Here is a 24,034-nt window from a genome sequence, read left to right on the forward strand (position 1 = left end):
GATTATTAATTATTTGTTGGAGATACCCCTTCTAGAGACAATCTGCTTTAATTTGTTTGATTCCCTCTTCCTTGATTTTCTCCACCTGTGACTCAGAATACACTTTCTTATATAGCTTTTTTTTAATAAATAAATAATTGGCTTAATTGTAAAACTAACGTTGAATAATGCTGCATATTATGTATGAGAGGATCACAATTCATCAATCATCATGTTTTGTTCACTCGTTTAGCAAACAAGTTCATAAACATGTGAATATGACCCCCTCTAATATTCTCATACATGTGATTTAATTTTGAGTATTACTTTTCATTTTTGTTCATGCATGGAATTCTCCAATGTTTCAATTTATGCTGATGGAAATTCGAATTTACAGTATCTTACTATCGGTGCAATTGGACGACATATATATACTAAACTTTAATAATAATGCTTGGTGTCATGTCAACCACTAACTACCCCATAATTAAACAAATGATAAGGCCATGTTTAATATCTTCCTAAGCGGTATCAAACACATTTTATGAGATTTTGTTACTGAATTATTATTATTATTATTATTATTATTATTATTATTATTATTATTATTATCTATATATTAACTATAGCAGTAAGCTTGTTTGAACCCAAATTTGAGTCTCTAATAATATCCCTAATTCAAATTAAGCAAGAGAGTGGAGAGAATGAATTTTTAAGTTACCGGCCAATATATATAAAAACCAGCCATGCTAGCAGGCAGGCATTAAATTTAGTTATCAAAGTAAAATATATGTTAAAATATAAAATATACATTAAAAATAAATTAAATTATACATATATTTATATATAAATATATAATGATTAATTCTAGTGTGTAGATAATATTTTTGTATAAAAATCAAGGAGTTAATTATCATAAAAAAGGATTTTAAAAGAGTACATGTGCATCAATTCGGTTTTATTGAAAAATTAATTTTTTTCAAATTAATTTTTAAACAATACAATTTTAAATTATATTAGTCTTTTTGTCAATTATATGATGAGATAATTATTTTGTGACATGCAACGTTATCTAACTAACAAAAAAAGCTAATTTAATTTACTATTGTATTTTTTAATAACCAATTATTTAAGACATTTGATTTTTTTTGTTTTAAAGATCATATTAAGATAAACATGATCTTTCGAAAACCATTTTCACCATTAACTCTCTATATAAGTGTCTTCATATAATTCATATCTTTACTTCTCATCCAACCTTCAATTAATTACACAATTTGTCACAAAAATACTACTTTATACTTGCAAGAGTGGGAGATCAAACTTCACCATCTCATTGCATGTCTTGTACGCTTTCCATTCCCATAATTAGTATATTTTTTTGTCATCACTAAGGTAATTCACAAAGTTGATTAAGAACTTAACATTCTTTTTTAATGAAAGTTAATATAAATATACATGAGCCCTTTTTCTCTCTCTCTGGAAGGAATTACCAATCTTGTGAAACTTGTTAGTTATAACTTAGGGTCTAATTCCACATACATTAGTTTAAGATTAATGGATGAACCTTTGATGTCAATGAACTTGTTTCCCATCACAAAAAGTTTATAACTTTTTGCAAAAATGATCAACTTTTATTATAAAGTTATTAACTTTTATAAAAGAACCAACTATATATAAATATAATATAAATAATAATTGAATTAGTACGCAGTAGTCATTTATTATTTGGTTTATTTATGAATAAAATTCTAGGATTTGACCAACCTTTTGGTGCCATTAGAGGCAAGTTAAATCATAAATTTAGGACCTAAATTTGAGGCCCAAACAACATTATTGCTAATAGCTGTGGCCAATTATAATAATACAAGTTTGCCTTTTCAGCTTTCTTTTATGCCATGGAAGCTTTATATCCATTTATGATTAAGATGCATTGTGCTTAGAAGATTGGAGGGTATGGACTCATCATAGAAACTTCATTTTCTTGGGAGAGATAGATAGAGGAATTAAAGCAAGCTAAGTTCCCAGAAGAATAAAAATTGTTCATAATCATCATAACTAGCTGGATGATCTTCTAATTTTGAAGATAAGAGTGAGGAGTGAATGTAGATCCGCATATCGAGGAGCATGTCACTTTCAGTTTCTTAGTGATTATAAGTTACTTTTAGGCAATTATTCAAAATTATTGAGTTTAAAAATCAATCTATAATGTCAAGTTGGCTTCCTATTCAGCATGCACAACAATATATAATGAAAGCTAAGAAATCAATAGTCTTCTGATATGTTGACCTTAGTTGTTAATCTCATCCTTTCTTTTTTTTTTTTTTCAATAATATCTCCCAACTCGATAGGTCAATGATTAATATGTTACGAATTTAAGATCTATTTAAAAATCTGTCGCTAGCCAATGAGTTATTATTGCATGGCGAAATTGTTGGGTATATGAAGATGGATTCAAGACTATATTAGATCACTTTTTTTAAAGAGATATTTGTCTCCATACTTAGTTGTTATAGGGTTGATAACAATATTCTCTTAAAATACAACGAAACCTAAAAATTTCTTACTTAGCAATAGTAAAAAATTCTCAACTCTTTTGAATAAAGAAAATCTCTTAATAGTTAAAATACACACTTGATTAGTATGTATAAATAATGGACAAAGATTTTATTTGTATCTATTGCACATAGCAATTATAATTGGAAAAGTCTTGGAGGCCAGCAACTTTTCTAAATTCTAGCCATCATGTAACCAGTAAGGAAAAGTGAGCCATTGGATGAAATCTCACACCAATCTCACACCATTAAAATTATCATTGATGGCTATTTGATAGCTACAAATACCAAAAATTGTTGGTCCCCTAGCACTCCTCGTTATAATTTGTCACCTACATGAGTTATTGTGACTCTTCTATTGTCAATAGGTATAATATTTCAAACATATACTATTATTAAAGGGTTGTGTCCCTCTAACCAATAGATATAATATTTCAAACATACACCATTTTTAAAAGATTATGTCTTTTAGCCAAATGCTACTATGTACTATTATTATAATTGATAATATATGAACAATTAGTAACCATTTATTAATATTAATAATACTAATTAATTAAATTTGTAAATACTTTTTAATTCCTCATTATTTACAAAATTTTAAATATCATACAATTATATGCATAAAAAATATGTCATTAAGATTAAATATTCTATTAGTGTAAATTTTAAGGTTCTAAAAGTAAAAAGTGTCTAATCGATTAAATTTATACTTCATATGCTAGTACCAAAAATCACACACATTATTTATATCCTCTAAATTTAAGAGTCTATAATTTTAAACATTTATATGACTTTGTACTCATCATGATTTCATGAATATTTATAAGAATAAAACTTCTAAAATTTTCTATTAGAACGAAACCACTTCTATATTCATATAGGTGAAATCTTTTAATAAATAATATTATCATTTTATTAATTAAGAGTTTTAACTCACCCTCTTAATTTATTATAAATAGCACTAACCCTATACCTTAGTGCTCCAATTGTTAAATAACTTGTTATTACCCATAAAACCTTGAAACTAATAGTTTACTAGAATAAAATTGGGTTCCATCATTTAACAACAATAAATTTTAATCCCATTTTAGCAGTAGTCTATTTGATTTTATCCCTTGACAAACCTTTAGTCAAAGGGTCTGCTAAATTTCCTTGAGATCTTACATAAGTGATGGTAATTACACCATCATCTATTGGTTGCCTCACAAACTTATGTCTCAAACTTATATGTCTAGACTTTTCATTATAAATTTTATTATATATTCGAGTCATGGTTGATTCACTATCACAGAAGATTGAAATGGTTGTCATCTGCTATGGTCACAGCTTTATATCATATAACAATTTTCTTAATTATTACGCTTCTTTACCTGCCGCTGATAAAGTTACAAACTCAGCTTACATAGTAGAATGTGTAATACATGTTTGTTTCTTTGAAGTCCAACTTATAGCTCCACCACTTAGGATAAAAATCCATCTTGAAGTAGATTTGTTATCACAAAAATTTGTAATCCAACTTGCGTCGTAATAACCTTCTAAAACTACGAGATAATCACTATAATGTAATACCAAGTTTATGATTTTTTTGAGATAACAAAGAACTCTTGTTATAACTTTCCAATGTTCAATGCTAGGTTTTCCTTTAAACTTTGATAATTTGCACACAACAAATGCTCTATTAGGTCTGGTATAATGTATTGCATACATTAAATTTTTTATAGCACTAGCATTCTAATTGTGCTATAGGTCTTCCCATGTTTTCTTCTAATTTAAAATTAGGATCATAGGGTGCATTGAATTCTTTAACTGTAAGATGATCAAACTTTTTCAATATATTTTTTTATATAATGGGATTGACTTAAAATAAAGCCAACTTCATTCTTATGCACCTTTATGCCTAATATTGTATCAACTTTATTCAAATACTACATCTTGAATTTAGAAGTTAGATACTCCTTCGTTACACAAATTTCTTCTAAATTTATTTTGATGATTAACATATCATCAACATTTAGACAAATAATTACTCTATAATCTTTAGTAAATTTGGAGTAAATACATTTATTCGCACTATTATGTGAGAAGCTATTTGATAATATCACTGAATCAAACTCCTCATGCCATTATTTAAGCGCTTGTTTTAAGTCATACAAAGACTTAATTAGTTTACAAACCTTTTTTTTTCATTTTTGGATAGCACATAACCTTTCGGTTGCTCCATATATATATATATATATTTCTTCATTAAGATCTCCATTTAAAAAAGGCGTTTTAACATTTATTTGATGTATATGAAGCTTGTGATAGATGCTAATGTTATAAGAGTCCTAATAAAAATCATTCTTGCCACATATGCGTAGGTATCAAAATAGTCTAGGCATTCTTATTGTCTAAATCCTTTAACCACTAACCTTGCTTTAAAGGTTTGTAATGAATCATTAGTATTATACTTTCTTCTAAATATCCACTTACATCCTGTAGGCTTTGATCCCGGAGGTAAATCAATCAAGACCCAAATATTGTTTGATAATATTAAGTCTATTTCATTATTTGTTTCTTCTTTCTAAAAAGTAAAATCCCTTGAAGTCATAACCTCTTTGAACGTTTGAGAATCACTCTCTATGTTTATCGCAATAAAAATCTTGTTTGTCACAAAATTTCTGGTTCTTTCTACCAAAAAGGTGATAGCCTGAGAAAAAATAAAATTTGGACCAAGTCTTTTTTTTCTCACTCTCAAACTCTTCCTTGATTTAATCAATTCTTTATCACTTAGACGTTTATTATTTTGATTATTTATTTTTTATGAAATATTAGTATCATTTTAGAGATATTCTGAACTAAAAGTTGAATCATTGATAACTTTATTTTCAATAAATTCTACCTCTCTTGATTCAACAACTATATTAGACACTAAGTCTAACATTCTATATGCTTTAGAATTTTGAGCATATCCTATGAAAATGTTTTTTATGCCTCTTGCCCCCAATTTAGTTCTCTTTTAATTAGGAGCTCTATAAAAGGTTAAACACCCTCACACTTTCAGATAATTTAAATTAGGTTTTCTTTCTTTCTAAATTTTATAAGGAGAAACTTTTTTATGTCTTGATAGTATCCTATTATGGATATGACATGATGTCAATAATATTTCTCCCCACAAATTGTAAAACAATTGTTCATTTAGTAACATTGAATTAATCATATCCACTAAGGTACAATTTTTTCTTTTATTGCCATGTTGTGTTCTGTAATCATGCCAATATGTATATTTTGTACTTTTTTTTTGCAACTATAGCAATTAGATTTTTCTCTTCTATTAAGTTAGTCTTTAGTACTTTTTTTTTCATAAGTCTATATTTTTTGAAATGATGTCCTTTTTTTGTGACAATGATAATTCTCTTTTTGTCTCTTTTTGTCTTGCTTTGAATTTTTTGAAAATTTTTTTATTGGTGTTGTCTCTTCACCAATATGATTCACTTTAGAACTTTGAGAAAGATACACAATATCACATTTTCGAATTTTCTTCTCTATATGTATATGCCTTAGTAATTTTTCAATTGTGAATTTCTTACCAAGATGTAAAAATTTCTTCCTGTAATCCAAGATGAACATTTTTTTGAAATAATTACTCCAACGTGTAATAATTTAGGGATAACTACTTGTAGATCACGAAGTCTACTTACAAGGATTGGTAATTTATGAATTTAATCCATAACAGGCATAGTGGCATTCATAATAAATTTAAAATATTCCATCATAATAAACTTATCTGTTTCTTATCGTTCAGTATTGTACTTTTCTTCCAAAAATTTTTAAATTTTCAATGGTATGTAGAGATCATAGAATCAGTCAGATAAAGTATTGAGAATATGACCTCGACTTGCAAAAGTATCTTCATCATATTTCTTTTTTAATTGAATAATCTTTTCTTTTTCTTTCAGTGTGGAATTTTCAGCAGCATTGGCAATTGGTGTAGTATTTGGGTCAATCACATATGTAAGATTGAAAACCGAAAGAAGAAACATCATCTTGTCCTTCCAACGGTTGAAGTTCATTCCATCAAAGTGATCCAATTTGACAAACTATTGATTCATGATCTTGAACAAGGTATTTTGATCTTGTGCTATCTTCAAGTAATATCTCTCTAAAATTGTTGGGTAGTATATGAAGATGGTTTCAAGACACGCACGATTAGATCGCTTTCTTTAGAGAGATATTTATTCCCACACTTAGTTGCTATAGAGTTAATGGCAATACTCTTTCAAGATATAATGAAATCTAAAAATTTCTTAATTAGCAATAGTAAGAAATTCTTAACTAATAAAAAAAATCTCTTAATAATTAAAATACTCACTTAATTAATATATAAATAATGGACAAGAATTTTATTTATATCTATTGCACATAACAATTATAATTTGTCACGTACATAAATTGTTATGACTCTTCTATTATCAATACTTACAATATTTTAAACATATATACACCATTCTTAAAGAGTTGTGTCCTTTTAATCAATAGGTATAATATTTTAATCATACACCATTTTTAAAAAATTACATCCCTTTAATCAAATAATACTATATACTATTATTATAATTTACAATATATAAACAGTTGATAACCATTTATTAATATTAATAATAATATTAATAATAATAATATTAATTAATTAAATTTATAAATATTTTTAATTTAATTTTTTTACACTTATTTAAATAGATAAGTTAATTACTCGACCACTTTAGGTTGATTCTCATACTTTTTCTTTATTCTACAATAATAATAATTTTGATTTTCCTCAATAATATGGTGTCTCAAACAACTATTCCAAATTCAATATGCAAATAAATCTATGTGCCTTATATATGGTCACCATTAATTTAACTTAGGAAATTTGTCATGGCAGTAAAAATGATGGCTAATATATATTACTTGTGGTGGTGTTCATTTAATCATGAAAAAATTCCACTTTCTTTCCCTGTGATATGTTAAAATGACACTCTCCTTCCTTTTATTTTATAAATGTACATTCTCCTTTTTTTTAACTTTTAAAAAACCACCTCTTTAATTCATTTTAAATTTTTTGTGTTAACTAATATTAACTTTATCCATTTAAAAAGAAATTATTTTTTAAAAAAATACTCATTAACAAAAATTTTATTTTTTATCATTAAATTTTGCTTACCAAAATATTCTTTTAATAAATTATTTTTTTATTGATTAAATTTTATTTTTATTAAAATACTTTTAAAAAATTAATAATTAAATTATTTTTTTCTAAAATACCTACCATTCAATAATTTTTAATTATTAAATTATGATTTTTACTAAAATTTTTCTTAACAATTATTTTTATATTTTACTATTAATTTTTTGATATCAATATATATTATTTTAACATTAAATAAAAAAATCTTACCACTGTTAATATATATAACAATTAATATATATTGATATTGAAAAATAATCTTATTAAATTTTTTTATTTAATAATAAAATAATATATATAGATATCAAAAAATTAATACTAAAATATAAAAAAATTATTAACGAATATTTTGATAAAATTATAATTTAATAATTAAAAGATTATTGAAGGGTATTTTAGAAAAAAATTTATATAATTATTAATTTTTTTAAAAAATACAGTTTAATCAATAAAAGAATAATTTATTAAAGGATATTTTGGTAAGCAAAATTTAATGATAAAAAATAAAAATTTTACTAATGGGTATTTTTTTGAAAAATAATTTATTTTTTCTTAAAAAATGAGTAAAGTTAATATTAGTTAACACAAAAAATTTAAAATGGATTAAAGAGGAGGTTTTTTGTAAGTTAGAAGGAAGGAAAATATACATTTATAAAATAGAGGGGAGGAGAGTGTTATTTTAACATCTTGCATGAGAGAGAAATGTAATTTTTCTTTTAATCATTTACATACGGTTCTTCTAAACAAGAAATATAAAAAAATTATAGTAATGCTAAAAAGATTTAAAAAAATAGAATTTATTTTATTTAATATTTATTAATTATAATTTATTTTAATTATTAAACATTTTTAAAAAAACTAATTATATTTTATATTCAGGTTATAAACAGTATTTATTAAAAAAATTGATACTGAATTAAAGAGAAGATGATGATGATGATTGGATCAAGAAAAACATGCAAATAGGAGTTTGGGTACCACCTTAACGAGTAACGACGACGGCCTTGATTATTATATATCTGAAAATAATAATAACGTGCGAAAATAACTAAACTCTTTAGTTTGCGTTATTATTGTTAATCATATATAGCTGCTGGTCAAGAAGCAGATACCATTATTGAACCTTTTTCTGCTTATTAAAGTTTCTTGTTGCTTTAAGTCCTCATGAGTATGGCAGGGAAAGGATTCGGTATGTAGTTCACTCTAAAGAAACTAAGAAAGTATTAAACTATTCTTTTACATTAGTCTATGACAATAATAAAGAAGTTTTATAGTCTACAAATTCAGCCCAATAGAATACATAAATTCAGTTATAATTTTAGTCTTTATTATTTTATCTTATCTTATCTTTAGTTGTTCTTATCTTATTTTTATTTGTTTTTATTTTTCTTAGGTCAATGCTTGATATATATTTAGTTTTACCTTTGTAATACAATTCAATTCAATCAATCAAAAAATACAAAATATAATATTCTTTCTCTCTTCTTTTCTTATTTTTTCACAATTTTATCAAAAAAGGTTATTTATGTTTCCTTAATAAGTAATTACACTTTGTCTTCACTGTCTTCATGAAATGGTCAACAACAAAGATCTTTGTGTGGTTCACATTTCTTTACTCGATCAAGTTGAGAATATTTTTACTAAATTTTTATCTGCACTTATCTTTACAAATTTAGAGACAAATTTAAAGTGGTTATTAATCCCACTACTAAGTTTAAGGGAGTGTAAAGAAAAATAACAAAATTAGTTATTATAATATCTTCACATATAAAAAGTTAGTTAAGAATCTGTTATATAGTGTAATTAAGAATCACTTTTCAATGCTATTTATTTTCTAATTTTCATTTCTGTCACTACTAACTTTTTCTCTTTTATTTTGTTCTTGTTCGTAGTTCAGACTAACTTCATCTTCTCATTGCTTGAGATGCTCATTGATTTTTAATTTGCTCTAAGTTAGAATTTTTTCATGATATCTACTTCATTATTTGTGATATTTCATTATTTGTGAGGCATTTTTTAATTTCTACAATCTTTCTCTTAGCTTATGTGGATAACACTGTAGTTACCGACAATAACAAAAGTACAAAACTGAAATTGACATTCTTATTTCTGAATTAAATATTTTTTTTTTCTAAAAAACCTTGAAAAGTTAAGCTATTTTCTTAGATTAGAATTCAATTATCTAAATGATGACGGTCTATTGGTAACATAACACAAATAGCGTCAGTAGAAATAGCACAGAAGCTGAATATAGATCCATGGCAGTAATGTAATTAGAGTTAATTTCTATTCAGAGTTTGCTTAAGTAACTAAAGATTCATCAACTTATAACACTTACAATTTATTGTGATAATCAAATTGCTTATTTTCTAGCTGCTAATCTAATCCTACATACAAGATGCAAGCATATGGAGATTGATCTTCATTGTCTTTAAGAAATAGTCAATTACAAGGATCTCTATGTGGTTCACATCCCTTCACTGATCAAGTTGAGAATATTTTTACTAAACCTTTATCTGCACTCTTCTTTCACAAATTCAGGGACAAACTTAAAATGATTGTTAATCTCACTGCTAAGTTTGAGAGGGGAGGGAATTGTAAAGGAGAGTAATATAATTAGTTATTAGAATATCTCCACATATAGAAAGTTAGTTAAGAATCTGTTATGGTGTAAGTAATTTTTCATTCTGTTGTTTCTATTTTGCTTTTTCCTCTCTTTATTGTTGAGATCCTCTTATATAAATGCTTGTATCTCATGTGTGTAAAGTATAACTAAGTCATTTTTATATTGTATCATTCGTATAATTGGAATACACACGAATCTTTTTTTTACTGTTCTCTTTTACTTTTCTAACATGGTATTAGAGTCATAGTATCCTCTTTGAAGAGGATATGTTATTTTTTTTTTTCTGGTGAAATCACCGTAACTTTTTTACACTTTTTTTTATGCCATTTTTCTTTATCTTTTGTCATTTTTTTTATACTTTTTCACCTCACCGATTAGTCTATCTTCTCCGTCTTGTGTCTTTTCGAGTGATTGTCATTCGCTGTTTACTTATTCCCATGGAAAAACTATATATTTTTCATTACCTTCCGACAGTTCGTCATCCTTTGGCATTTTACCATCTCTTCACACAGTTTACCACTTTTCACTACTAGAAAATTAGTTATTACAGACGGATATTTCCGACGGATTTTATCCCACTGAAATACAGACGGAATTTCAGAGGGATTTTTTTGTCAAAAAACAAAAAAAATAGATTAGCATAAATTACAGACGGAAAAGAGAATCCGTCTATAATTCCGTCGGAAAAATTAATTTTTTTTTCCGTAGAATGGTTACAGACGGATTTTCCGTCTGTAATTAGATAGACAAAACGCGCGTTTTATTTAATTATTACAGACGAAAAATCCGTCTGTAATTTAAATGAAATCCGTCGGAAATATTGAAAACCCTAACTCCACTCACTCGCCATTCACACCTAGTTTTCGAACGCTGTAGAAGGCTCATCCCTCCAACTCCCAGGTTCCCGAAACTCCCAGGTTCATTTCACTTTTTCACGTTTTCCTTGCTCCCTGCCTTCTCTCTCCGTTGAAGATGTGACGTCCTCCGCTGTCACCGCCGCCGCGGCTCGCGTCGCACGAGCTCCCTCCGTCGCCCTCATCGCGTTTGCTCCCTTCGTTGCCATCGTCGTACGACCTCTCTCCGCCGTGCTCTTGTCTTACGAGCTCCTTCCGCGCCGCTCTCGTCGCTGCTTCTTCTCTCCTCGCTGGAGGTTTGTCATCATCTCTTCTCGTCGCCGTTAGTTCAGGTAGGCCTCCGCCTCCTTCTCGTCCATATCCCTAACCCCTTCCATTGTGATTCTATTCTGATTTCATTATCCCTAGCCCTAGCCCTGTCCCTTCCCTGTTGCTGCTGCTAATTTCACAGAAAAATAAAAATAATACTAATTAACTTCATTCATTTTTTAATTTGTTGAGATATCGAGATCTGTTCTTAATTAACTTAAAATTACTGATAAGTTTCTACAAATTTGTTGAGATATTGAGATATTGAGATCTGCAATAGTTGGTGCTGTCCGCTCTAGCTACTTACATGCGCTGTTTGATGTCTTTGCAGAAGTAAACTTTCTGCAGAAAGTTCCGGCTATTGTTCATGGAAACTTGAAGCTCTCCGAGAGGTAATTCTTGATAAGGAACCATGCTTTTTAACCCTCCTTTCTTATTTGATTCTACACTTAAATGTCAAAGGAACAGAAATTGAACAAGTCCTTTCAGGAGGAGCTTAAAATATTAAAGCTGGATAGAGACAAAGTGAGTTTATATTATATATATTTCGTCATTGTAACTGAAGCATTCTTTTGCTCACCGTGAGATAAAAAGAATCATTCTGTTTGTAGTTATACTATGGGGAGGTCATAATTTAAAAGACTTATATTTTTTAGTTGTGAATTTGTGATATTTACCTCTAAAATGCACTCTACTATAACCCATTCTTCTCATTATTGTTAGATGGAAAAGAATGAAATTGAGGCTGCTCTTGAAACAAGCAGGAAGTCTTTAGCGGCTAATGTCCTTTCCAGTGCTTCTCAGGTACAGGTCAAGCATTCAAGGGATATCAGTTATGTTAACAATATAATGGCTTTTTGATAATGTAAATAATTACTTTTTGGAATGCCGGCATTGGCTTTTTATAACAGATGTCAGATCCTTCCAAAAGTTTTCCAGAAAAGGAAGAAATCGTAAGTTCCATACAAAAGCTAAATAAAGATTTGATGGATACACAGTCGAAAAATCAGAAAAAATGGACAAAGACATCAAAATTATTGAAGATCTAAGGCAAAGCAATGATTACTTAAGGGCTCAAGTATCCTTGGTTGCTGAGAAATCATAGAAAATTGAATTCTCGCTTTTCACTACTTGCTTTCGAATTTCTTGTATCTTCTGCATAAAATGGTTAAGTAGTTTCCACTTTCATAACATCGTTCTTAATAATGTTTTTCTCTTCCAGATGGAGCTAGCAAGAAAAGTTTTTACGGACGGAAGGGATGTTGATTTAGAAGGTTGGTCTAACATTTTGTTGCTAGAGCTGATATCTTAGTATTAGTCATTACATGATACTATTTTAGTTTAATATAATACATTAAAAATCTGACTTTTAAGAACCGCAAAATGCTGATGTCGATAATTTTGTTCATAGATCAAGTCATTTCAGATCAATTCCAGATTGGCTACAATTCTTCCAGATCAAGTCATTTCAGATCAATTCCATATTGTCGATATTTTAGTTTCATGTGTGTTTCCATCACAGGCCTTAAAACTTGCATGCCAAGTGGATATTCATACATTGAAGGAATTGAACATTTGCTTCTTTCCTTAAAGCAAAACAACTATGAGATGCATGCTTTTACAAACTACCCCATATGGTAAGACAATTGTTCTTATTATGATTTTGGTTTTTTGGCTCCCCACAGTCTTCTTCAGAATGTCTTGTATTGTAGGTACCAACTGATTGAAGACAAGTTAGAACTATCAAAATATTTATCTTGGACATTTTGTTCGTGTACATATGGTATAGCACAACTTGTTTTGATTTGATTAATGTGGGATGAAGCATAAATTCACAACTTGCTTTGATTTTATAATGTGTTTCAGGAAAGAGGAAGCCTAATACTGAGTTCTTTATGGAAGCTTTGGAACATCTTAAAGTTGATCCAGCAAATTGTATATTTGTAGATGACAGGTTTCTTCTCTTTCTCTTTATATACTGTACACTATTCGGTTATTGTCATCTATATGAGAATGAGTATTTAACTTTCTTTAGTTCTCATCCTTTTCGTGTGAATGAATGACTATTTACCTCTGTATTGAGGAATGTATCAAGGGAAAATGAGTTAAGATAGAATATTAAAAGGTTCCTTTTTTTTTCTCCTTCTGTTTTATGACCTTCTTTTCAGCTTAAATATTAATGGAAAATAAAATTAACTTTGTCTATGACCTACTTGGCTGAGGAGTGAGGAGCAGATACTCCGGGATGATATCAGCTTTTCAGGAGAATAAGGAACATGATTTATTTCCTTTTTTCTTTTCGAAGGTGTTTTTCTTTTTGGTATATATACTGCAAATGAATTTGATTTTCACTTCTTGGGTCTGTTTGGTTTTTGCTTTTATTTTCTGTTTAGTATAAGAGGTATGCATTTCATGCAAAGATTGCAAATGCTGATTAGTTTTGTTGGCTTATATGATTTGGCAGGTCTCAGGACAAACCTCTGGTTGTAATGCAATTTTTGTATTGACCAGAGCTTGCTTCTCTTGCCATAAGTGTAATGCAGTTTCCTTTGATTATTGTTATGGTTAATAATTCTATAATTTTGCAATTCCTTAAAATAGTAAACAACTGTGTAATGCCAATGTCTTTTATTGTGGAAATTTGCTTGTGCTTTTTCTAAAACAATATTGTTACTACCTCGGAAATAAAATAATATCCAAGTTTCACTCCATGGCTTGGCAATTGGTCATTTTATTTCATATTGTAGAGAGGCTGGTATGACTAAGGAACGCATTGAAAAACTATTGAAAGCTGGAGCCAATGTTGTTCTGACTACTATGGATGGTGTTTGATATGAGTCATATGACTCTCCTACAGAATTTGTTAGATTATCCTCATATGCTAGATTATCCAAATCTTTGAGCACCAAGGAAAGTAGATTTTTCCCTTCTTGAAGTCCTCCAAAGTAATGTGTTGTGGGACTGTATAATGTATGTTAATATTTCCCAAAATGTCAATCAATCAGTTTTGTTTTGTGCCTTTTGTTTTTAAGAGTTCTGCAAACTTCTTTTGTATACTGGTGCAAGTTACGGAAAAAATAGCTATTGAAATTTTCAGGTTCAGCTGATAGAACAGTGAAATTCTGGGATTTAGAAACCTTTGAATTGATTGGTTCTGCCAGGGGCGAGGTACTTAAATGTACTTAATCTTAAGTTTCTATTCAAAAGGAAACAATTATGTCCATTTATGTCTTAATTTGTGCCTCTCTCTGTCTCTCTCTGTCATAAATATAAATGTCATTGCTTTAAAGTTATGTTGCTTCTCTGAAACATATTATATTACTTTAAATTAGGCTACAGGGGTGCGCTCAATAGCATTTCATCCTGATGGAAGAACCCTATTTACTGGGCATGAGGATGGTTTGAAGGTAAGAGATTGAAAGAGATAATATAATGAAGAACTTGGACAAGGATAAAAGAGTCATGTATAATGCCGATATGATATGTTGCAGGTGTGTTCATGATATGTTGCAGGTGTATTCATGGGAGCCTGATATGATATGAAGAACTTGGACAAGGATAAAAGATTTTTTATTTTTTATTTTATTTTCCCCCTACATTGCATTGCATGCACTATGCTTTATCTCTCTTTAACTATATTATTATGTGTTAATTTCAACGTGTCAGCTTATTAAACCATACGGTGATGGTTCCGGCTTGGATGCCAAGACAAGTGAAGGCATGGAGCACAAACTTAATCTTAAGGAAAATAAACAAGAGAAAGTAGAGGTTGATGTGGGGCCAACTACCAGATTCCGCAGTGTGTCCCCTGATGAGTCAAAAGAGATAAAGAATATATATATTGACTGTAAGCCGCTGACCTTTGATCTTCTCTTATTTGGTCTTCGAGTACTGCAACACTGTTAATCATTCGCAGTGTGTTTCTGAAACTGCCAAATTTTATACATTTCAAGATTTTTCAGAAGTGTCAAGTGATAACTCTTGTCAAGTGATCCTTTTATAACTGTAAGCTATGTAGTGGTTTGTGTCTGTGAAGGATGTCTGTAGTGACTCAAGGCTAGAAACTTAACTTCTACATGCATTTATGTGCATCTAATGAATGATATTTTCTTACATATGAAGCTTCTGGAGGGAAACCGATTACATTACAGGGAAACAATAGCAGGACTACTTGAAGGATGTTTCTGTGCGGCATAGTGAAATAAAAGCACCTAAAGTTCGAGATTCTTTATCTTGGGGGAAGCGAAAAAGTCAACATTCTGCTGAGGGAGCTGCACTCATTTCTGCAGCAGCATCTAGCCTAAATAAATTTTCTAATGATGGAAGCTTTATGCGTGAATTTGTTAGCAACAAAAGGTTTTTTAATTGTGAGTAATCACTAAGCCTCACAAGTTCCACTGCATTAGAGCTCAAGCTTCAGGTGATTCAGATAGAACTGTTAGATATATAATATGGTTTGTGTTGATGATTACTAATATGAATGTTAATGTTTATACTCTATACAAGGTTCAACAAAAATTGAGGGGATTTCTGAGAAAACAGATTCCAAGGATGATAACTTAGTATTTGTTGCTGGTGCTACTGGTAGAGTTGGTTCAAGAACTGTTAGGTACATTTGTTAGTACTCTTCAATTCACTTGTTCTTTAAGAAGAAACTTCTTTTCTTTAAAATGATGACTAGTGATAGTTTCATTTCAGAGAGCTTATAAAACATGGATTTAAAGTAAGAGCTGGAGTGAGGAGTGCTGAGAGAGCTGGTCCACTAATCAAGGTACAGGTTCTATCTTATGAACAAGATTTGGTATCCATTAGTGCTTGATATGAAAAGGATGTGCATTAAGATATAGAACATATGCAGAGTGTTGAGCAAATGAAGCTTGATGATGGAACAAGTGGAGGGAAGAGTACTGGTTACTTCATTGGGAACAAATAAATTTGGTTTACCTGCAGCTATTCTCAAGTGAGCATTAATGAAATTCTTTCTGATATTATCATATTTTAACAAGAAGTTCAAACTCATAACCTAACAGTATCAACAGAAGACACTTTATTTGGGGGTCAAGTATCAAACCTTCAGGTGCTTAACATGTAAACTTTTGTGCTGATTTCCAATTTTGTAAAACTAGTCCTATGAATGACAGAGCAAAAGTAACAAATTCTGTTTCATGGTAGGTGGCAGAACTTATGGCAGTCATGGCCAAGAAACCTGATCTTGCATATTGTAAAATAGTGGAGGTAGTAGCAGAGACAATTGCGCCGCTGACTCCCAGGGAGGAGCTTCTTGCAAAGATATCATCTCAAAGACCTTACATTTCTTCACCAAAGGTATGTCCTTTCTTACATTACAAGTTATGACAAAGAAAAATTTACCTCACTGCTATAACTAAGCTCTAATTTATGATTCATTGTTTATTGTGATTATGCAGAAACCGGATGCTACAGCCATCAGTGATCCGGCTCCCTCGGAACCTGCCATTGCCACAACCACTGAGAAGGAAACTGCACAACCAAAACCGGTTGCGAAAGAGTCACTTTCGCCCTTTTCCAATTGCATTAAGAGATATAAAGCAACACCACATTACTCTAGTTGATTGGCTTGTAGAGATTTGCATAATGTAATTTTTCTCGTATAATACAATGTTATGAATTATAGCTGATAAATTTAGTACGGTTGGACAATACACTTAGGATTATAATTGATGTATCAATACACTTCGTTTATGTTTTAATAATACGATGAATTTATGTATTTTTTGAAGTATTATAAATATTCAAATACAAATTAGATAAAAATTTGTATTAAATTTATATTTATTTTGTATGAAAACAAGTTTATTTTGTAATTGGAAAAATAAAAAAAAATTTATTTTACCTTACCGACAGATTTACAGACGGATTTTCTGTCTGTAATCAAAGTGAGATGATTTTCTAAGATTCAAATTACAGACGAAAAATCTGTCGGAAAATTTGTCTGTAATTACAGACGGAAAATCCGTCGGAAAATCTGTCTGTAATTACAGACAGAAAATCCGTCTGAAAATCCGCCTGTAATTACAGACGAAAAATCTGTCTGAAAATCCGCCTGTAATTATAGACGGAAAATCCGTCTGTAAGTTTGTCGCCTTCAGGAAATGGAGGAAAAATTTACAGAGGGAAAATCCGTCGGTAACTAGTAAAAATCCGTCGGTAATTTCGTCGGTAACCAAAAATCCGTCTGTAATAAAGACTAAATCCGTCTGTAAATCTGTCTGTATTAATCAATTTTCTAGTTGTGTTTCGGCAGTTTCCGAGCAATTCGCCATCTTTTCGACAGTTTTGTCTACACTTTCTTGCAACAGTTTCGTCTGCGCTTTCTTTGCGGCAGTTCCGTCTGCGCTTTTTTTGCGACAGTTCCGTCTGCGTTTCCTTTCGACAGTTCTTTTGCACCTATTCTATCAGTTTATCTAATTTTTTTATTTCATTATTTTAAATAAATTTCAAACTCAAGTTGTTATTTGAGTTTGAGAAAAATTTTAGAATATATCAAGATCAATTAACATTCATTAGAATTATTTAACATATCTAAATATTTATTATAAAATATTACATCTTTATTATTTCGATTCTCTTAAGATTTATAAATACTTTTTTATATTGTAATATTCTATACAATTGAAATATACACAAACATTTTTTCTATTGCTTCCTCTTACCTTTCTAACACAAGGGAACTTTTGTAATTTGGAAAAAATTGACGTGGGTATAAAACATAATTATTAATAGAAGGGGCACCAGTAGCCTCCTTTAAAAAAGTTCACAGAATCCTTTTGCCAACAAACATCTCCAATAGAATTATAAAAGACTCTCTCTCTCTCTCTTATTATTTTTTCCTGCTAATGGAAGAACCATCTCATTAATCAACCTCATTAATCAACCTGATTTGCAATCAATTATATGCTTTGATCGCTCCAGACAAAATCGCAACAATTAGTGTTCTTAATTAATGGATATATCTTAATATCTTATTCTAGTAGTGGCATATTAAAGTGTAAACAAAAAGAAAAATAAAGTTAATTCTTTTTAGTGCAATAAATTAAATAGCTCGCGTATATATCTTGACCATATGGACATAGATGTCTCTTTATTTCGATTTCAGATCCTTTGCTTTTTTATTTTTGTCGGTCTATCTTGATACTTCATTTTTAGAATGGAGATGGTGTTATTTTTTGTTTCAAAAAGAGATGTGATACACATTATTTGAAATATATTATATATATTCTTTGGCATAAAAGATGTTTAAAAGGCTGAAATAATTTAGATGTGATGACTTAATCAACGATGTTGTATTGTTGATTCTAAAAACAGTTGTATCTCTTATTATTTTATAATTTATAATATATTTATAATAATTTATATATTAACTTAAGATCTAATGTGTTGTCCTTTCTGATTTATGAATACTTGTTAGTCTTTATAATTAATTTTTTATTCATAGCAAAAAAGTGAAAAAGTTTGTGGAAATAAAATATGAAAGAAAAGCTTAGGGTGCAATTAGTGCATGGTGTGTGACAAAGTATGGCATGTCACGTATGATGGGTGGAATTACTTTTCAATAGTTCTTCAAATTTTGATTTGGACCGATCGTCATACACAGCAATCTTATCCACACTACTTGCATATATAGATGAGTATATGAGATCAATGAAAAAGATTTTGAGTAAGGGATGTTGAAGATATTGACCACCTTTCTATGTATGTGGTGAAATTTTATTTGATGGAGACCTCGAATTTTAAAAAAGTGTTATTTGCGAATTAAAAAGTTTATTATTAAATTATTATATTTGTATATAAATATGTGTTATTTTATTTTTTATTGATTTATATTTTATATTTTATGTTTAATTATTTTGTTGATTCTTATAATTTTATTAAATTTTTAGTTAGGTCTTTATATTTTATTTTTTTAATTAGGTCTCTAAATTGCTTTTAATTTTATAATTAGGTATTTTTCATATAAAAAGTTAAAATTATCCGAATATTTCTTTAAAAAAATTATGTGGTTAAAGATTTACTTAGGTTCTTAATTGTTAATATCTTTAATTTGTAAAAAAAATATTTAGTTAACTCTAATATTTTTTATATTAGAAAAGACCTAATTACAAAATTAAAAATATTGTAGGAATTTAATTAAAAAAATATAAAAATTTAATTATAAATTTGTTAAAATTATACGGACTAACAGAATAATTAAATCTATATTTTAATATATATCTTATAAAATGACTAATTTAATAGTTGATTTTGTGTGTATATATTGATATATTTATAAATATGAATCCTATTCAAAATATTATCAAATAACAAGATTTATTTTAAATCTTAGAAATGTATTTTTTGTAATTTTAGAGTTGACGGAATATGGTTTAGTTGGTTAGGTATCTATAAGACTATAACTGCATTCTGTTATGCAGTCTTTTGTAGCATTGGTTTAAATAATTCTCTCGGGTTGTTAGGGAGCTATATATATATATATATATATATATATATATATATATATATATATATATATATATATAAGTCTTGTATCATTGTAAAGTCAAGTTAGTTTACTCAAAACAACGTATTATGTAGATTTAATAATCGTAATTATAGATTCATTGACACCTTCATCACTTCATATTTGCAAATAATATAATGTGTAAGAAGGAAAATAAAGACATGTTAATAAAGGAAAACAAAAAAAGTTACATGAATGAAACTTTTTTAAAAATATTGCAAGAATGTGATAATTTGAAATATGTACAAAGTTTTACGTGAGATATTATGTGTCACGTTCTTTGCAATGAGAAATTTTGATGCAATGCAACTTTTTAAGTATTATTAGAAAAATAGATATTTTTATTCTTAAAATTAAGGGTAAAGTATATTTATTTTTTTTTAAATTTGACAAAAGTTTTAAAAATACTTTTAAGTTTTATTTTGTTTTAATTTTGTCCAAAAAATTTTTAATTTGCATCAAATATACCTTTGACGGCTAAATTTTCAAAAAGTTTAAGACCAATCTAACAATAATACATGAAAATTATGCTTGATTTGCTTGTGTTGAAGGTTGTTCTTATGAAATTGTTGTTGAATTAGTCTTAAACTTTTTGAAAAATTAGCTGTCAGGAGTATACTTGATGTAAATCGAAAACTTTTGGGACAAAATTGAAACAAATTGATGGTAATCAGTGGCTAAAATAAAGGGGTTAAAATTTGCCTTCTTTTAATTTTACTTGTAACTTTGCGTTCTATTGATGGAATACAGGAGAGATTTTAATTTTGTCTCCTGACGCAGTAGGAGTTAGAACAGTATCACTTGCAAGGAGTGTTGTGATGAAACGAACCTTCGTGAATAATTCAGGAGATAATTTGTTTTTTGTCTCTTTAGTGCAGAACCAGAAACAGAGAAGAGAGTAGAGAATGACACACAGATGTATCCTGGTTCGGCTACCCAATGCAATGTAGCCTACATCCAGTTTCCATCACAACAATGACGATGGAATTTCACTATCTTTTCAACAGATTACAATCACCAATTCTCCCTAGGATATACGCTAATCCTATCTGGGACAAGTCCAGATTCTAACCCAACTTGAACTTGACTAGAACTCACCCTAACTTTCAACTGCAAAGTACTAACCCAACTTGTAAGGGAATTCCCTCAAGTGTCTAATCTAGTAAATCAATCAATCGGTAGTTTGTTAATCACAATTAATCTCCGGCAACAGCGCCATAAACTTGATGCACGGAAACTTGTCTCTGAACAAATATCCCTTGGCAAGTATACCGAATTGTCGTCAAGTAAAAACTCACAATAGAGTGAGGTCGAATCCACAGGGATTAACGGATTAAGCAATCAATGGTTAGTTGATTATCCTAGTTAGACGAATCATTAAGGAGTGATGAGCAACAGGAAAAGTAAATAGCATAAAAGTAACGAAAGAAATAAAGTGCAAGAAAAATAAATGTAAGAAATAAAATGAACATTGGGATCAAGAGATATTGCAATCCTCCGGATCAAGTTCATCCTCATCTCTTCCTCAATCAATGCATTCATTGATCTCCTTGGCAATCTTAAGTGATTCGATCCCAATTCCTTGGCAATCCAATCTCTCTAAGCTTGAACAATTTCCCAATTCCTTGATTTAATTGCTCATGGAAAGAGATGAAGTATGGTCACTGATTATACCACACACATTCATAGATCAAAGTATTGGTAGGATTAAATGTCACAATATCCATCCAACCACCAACTTAATCCAATGTGAGAGAGCATTTCTAGCATGATTTCCTCATTCTTCTTCTAAGGTTCAGAGGAAATCCAAGTATGAGCAATTTCTCTTCCGAGACAATTACCCAATTAGATTAAGATCGAAAGCTCTCTAGTAAAATCAAGAGAAAAAAAAAGAAGAAGAAGAATAAAAACTACCATTGATCCATTAAATCACAATAGAGCTCTCTAACCCAATGAAAAGAGTTAGTTGTTCATTGCTCTACCAAAATAGAAAAGAAAGAAAATGCATAAAAATAAAGATGAAGATTAAAACTGAAATTGAAACTTCAAAGTTCATAAATGAAAAGTACAAACTAGAATTAAACTCCTACTAAGAAAAGAAAAAGAAGGAAAAGTGTGTGAGGGGAGGGAGTCTGAAGACCCCTCTTCTCTGGTGTGTCCAGCCCCCAGAATACTGTCCTCCCCAATCCCCTTATGAATTGAATGTTAAAACTAAGGCCTTTATATAGGCTCTCCTAAATTACAAAATGAAATGAAACTAAAAGTAAATTACAATAATGAAAATTCCTATTCTACATGCTTCTTGTGACCTTGATTGATTGACACTTGTGGGCTTGCTTCCTTGTGGTTGGGAGGTTCTTGAAAGAGAAGTAAATTAAGTTGAGGTCCAGGTGCTAATCGTTAGTGCTGAAGTTAGTGTGGCTAATGTCACACTTGCTACCCAGTTGGTGTTTTTGGGGCTTAACAGATACCTCTTGTTTATACTCCAATTTCATGCCCACTATAGACTATTATATATCGTTGCAAAGCTCTGAATGTCAGCTTTCTAACGCAATTAGAATCACCTCGATTGGATCTCTATAACTCAAGTTATGCTTCCTTGAAGAGGACAGGGTCGCTGGCATAGTCGCTGGCGTTATTGGAAAAAGTGAGTGCCAATAACGTCCGCGTTCAGGGGATTAGTATTGCCAGGTTCTGAAGCTCAAAATTAATATCCACCCCATACTATTATATATTGTTGGAAAGCCCTGGATGTCTACTTTCCAACGCCTTTGAAAGCGTATTATTTGGAGCTTTATAGCTCGAGTTACACTTCTTGGAAGGTGAAGAGGTCAGCTGGCCTTACTACAGGTTGATACCATGTTCATCTTTGCACTTTTGGGGTGGGTTTTCTCCCTCAAATTTAGTGTCCACCATGTAGTTCCATATATGCTTGGAAAGCTCTGGAATCCTACTTTCCAACGCCACTAGAATCATCTCATTTGGAGCTTTTTGGCTCAAGTTATTCTTGTTTGAAGAAGGCATGGTCAGGCTGCGGGGTGAGATTTTGCCCACGTTAGTGTTCACGTTAGTGGCACTAACGTGGCCACTAACGTAGGCCTTCTTTGCTTCGCAAACGTTAGTGGTGTTCACTTTTTCCACTAACTTTCACAGCTGCCTCCTTTTTTCCACGTTAATGCCCACGTTAGTGGCACTAACGTAGCCACTAACGTGGGTGTTCTTGGCTTCGCAAACATTAGTGGCGTTCACTTTTTCCACTAACATTGGAGTTTTCCTTTCCTTTTACATTAGTTCCCACGTTAATGTAACTAACATGGAAACTAACGTGGGTCTTCTTGCCCTTTGCTAACGTTAGTGGTGTTTACTTTTACCACTAACGTTCCAAACTTTCCTTCCTTCCACGTTAATGGCCACGTTAGTGGTACTAACGTAGCCACTAACGTGGCTCTTCTCTGCTTCTTGTTACCTGAAATCAATCAAACAAAGTGCATCAAAGTCTTGCTCTTAATCATGAGATCATGCATCATCCATTTTATCATTCAATTCATGCATAATTCTCATGAAATCATTCAAAATTCACAATGTTTGCTTGAATCATGGTATGAATGCATTTTCAACCAAATACTTTCTTACTTCCTAAGAAAATGCATGAAACAAACCTAAAGCATACAAAAAATGGCTAGTAAAACTATCCAAGATGCCCTGGCATCACTCATTTCATCATTTTGGCCGAAAATAACAAGAGAGAAAAGAAAGAAACTTTCATGAATACTTAATCTTCAAAGCTTGATTTCTTCTGAACTAAAACTCAAATCAAAACTTCGATTTCACCAAAATGATCCTCTCTTCTTCCTCTACATAACCATGTGACTTATCAAGGCTGGAAATAAGGTGAGATGGCTCTCTTCCTCCCTCTTCAAATCGGTTTTCAAGAAAACATGCTTAAACAAGTGTTTTCTTGAT

General features: G+C 30.0%; 2 protein-coding genes and 1 pseudogene across 2 annotated transcripts; all 3 read left to right on the forward strand.

Moving 5' to 3' along the window:
• Window positions 1-11,081: 11,081 nt before the first annotated feature.
• On the forward strand, window positions 11,082-14,042 carry LOC107607827 (uncharacterized; annotated as a pseudogene).
• A 250-nt stretch (window positions 14,043-14,292) lies between these two features.
• Window positions 14,293-16,734, forward strand: LOC148554285 (uncharacterized). Its single transcript, XM_088495074.1, has 9 exons — window positions 14,293-14,359; window positions 14,633-14,703; window positions 14,868-14,942; window positions 15,202-15,382; window positions 16,042-16,144; window positions 16,234-16,306; window positions 16,394-16,495; window positions 16,575-16,623; window positions 16,708-16,734. Exons 1-7 carry the CDS (start codon window positions 14,293-14,295, stop codon window positions 16,466-16,468), a joined length of 645 nt encoding a protein of 214 aa, XP_088351200.1. The 3' UTR covers window positions 16,469-16,495; window positions 16,575-16,623; window positions 16,708-16,734.
• On the forward strand, window positions 16,598-17,126 carry LOC107606071 (protein TIC 62, chloroplastic-like). The gene is made up of 2 exons (XM_021106384.2): window positions 16,598-16,860; window positions 16,962-17,126. The coding sequence occupies exons 1-2, from the start codon at window positions 16,720-16,722 to the stop codon at window positions 17,124-17,126; spliced, it is 306 nt and encodes a 101-aa protein (XP_020962043.1). The 5' UTR covers window positions 16,598-16,719.
• Window positions 17,127-24,034: the final 6,908 nt, after the last annotated feature.

Source organism: Arachis ipaensis, chromosome B7, assembly GCF_059453495.1.
Source record: "Arachis ipaensis isolate K30076 ecotype BB chromosome B7, ASM5945349v1, whole genome shotgun sequence".
Taxonomy (NCBI): Eukaryota; Viridiplantae; Streptophyta; class Magnoliopsida; order Fabales; family Fabaceae; genus Arachis; species Arachis ipaensis.

Excerpts from the sequence above, each read along its gene's own strand:
- LOC148554285 (XM_088495074.1), top strand. The coding sequence starts at position 14,293 with ATGACTAAGGAACGCATTGAAAAACTATTGAAAGCTGGAGCCAATGTT. Across the intron at positions 14,704-14,867 it reads TTGGTTCTGCCAGGGGCGAG|GCTACAGGGGTGCGCTCAAT; the intron begins GTACTTAAATGT and ends ACTTTAAATTAG. Across the intron at positions 14,943-15,201 it reads GGCATGAGGATGGTTTGAAG|CTTATTAAACCATACGGTGA; the intron begins GTAAGAGATTGA and ends TCAACGTGTCAG.
- LOC107606071 (XM_021106384.2), top strand. The coding sequence starts at position 16,720 with ATGGCAGTCATGGCCAAGAAACCTGATCTTGCATATTGTAAAATAGTG. Across the intron at positions 16,861-16,961 it reads CTTACATTTCTTCACCAAAG|AAACCGGATGCTACAGCCAT; the intron begins GTATGTCCTTTC and ends GTGATTATGCAG.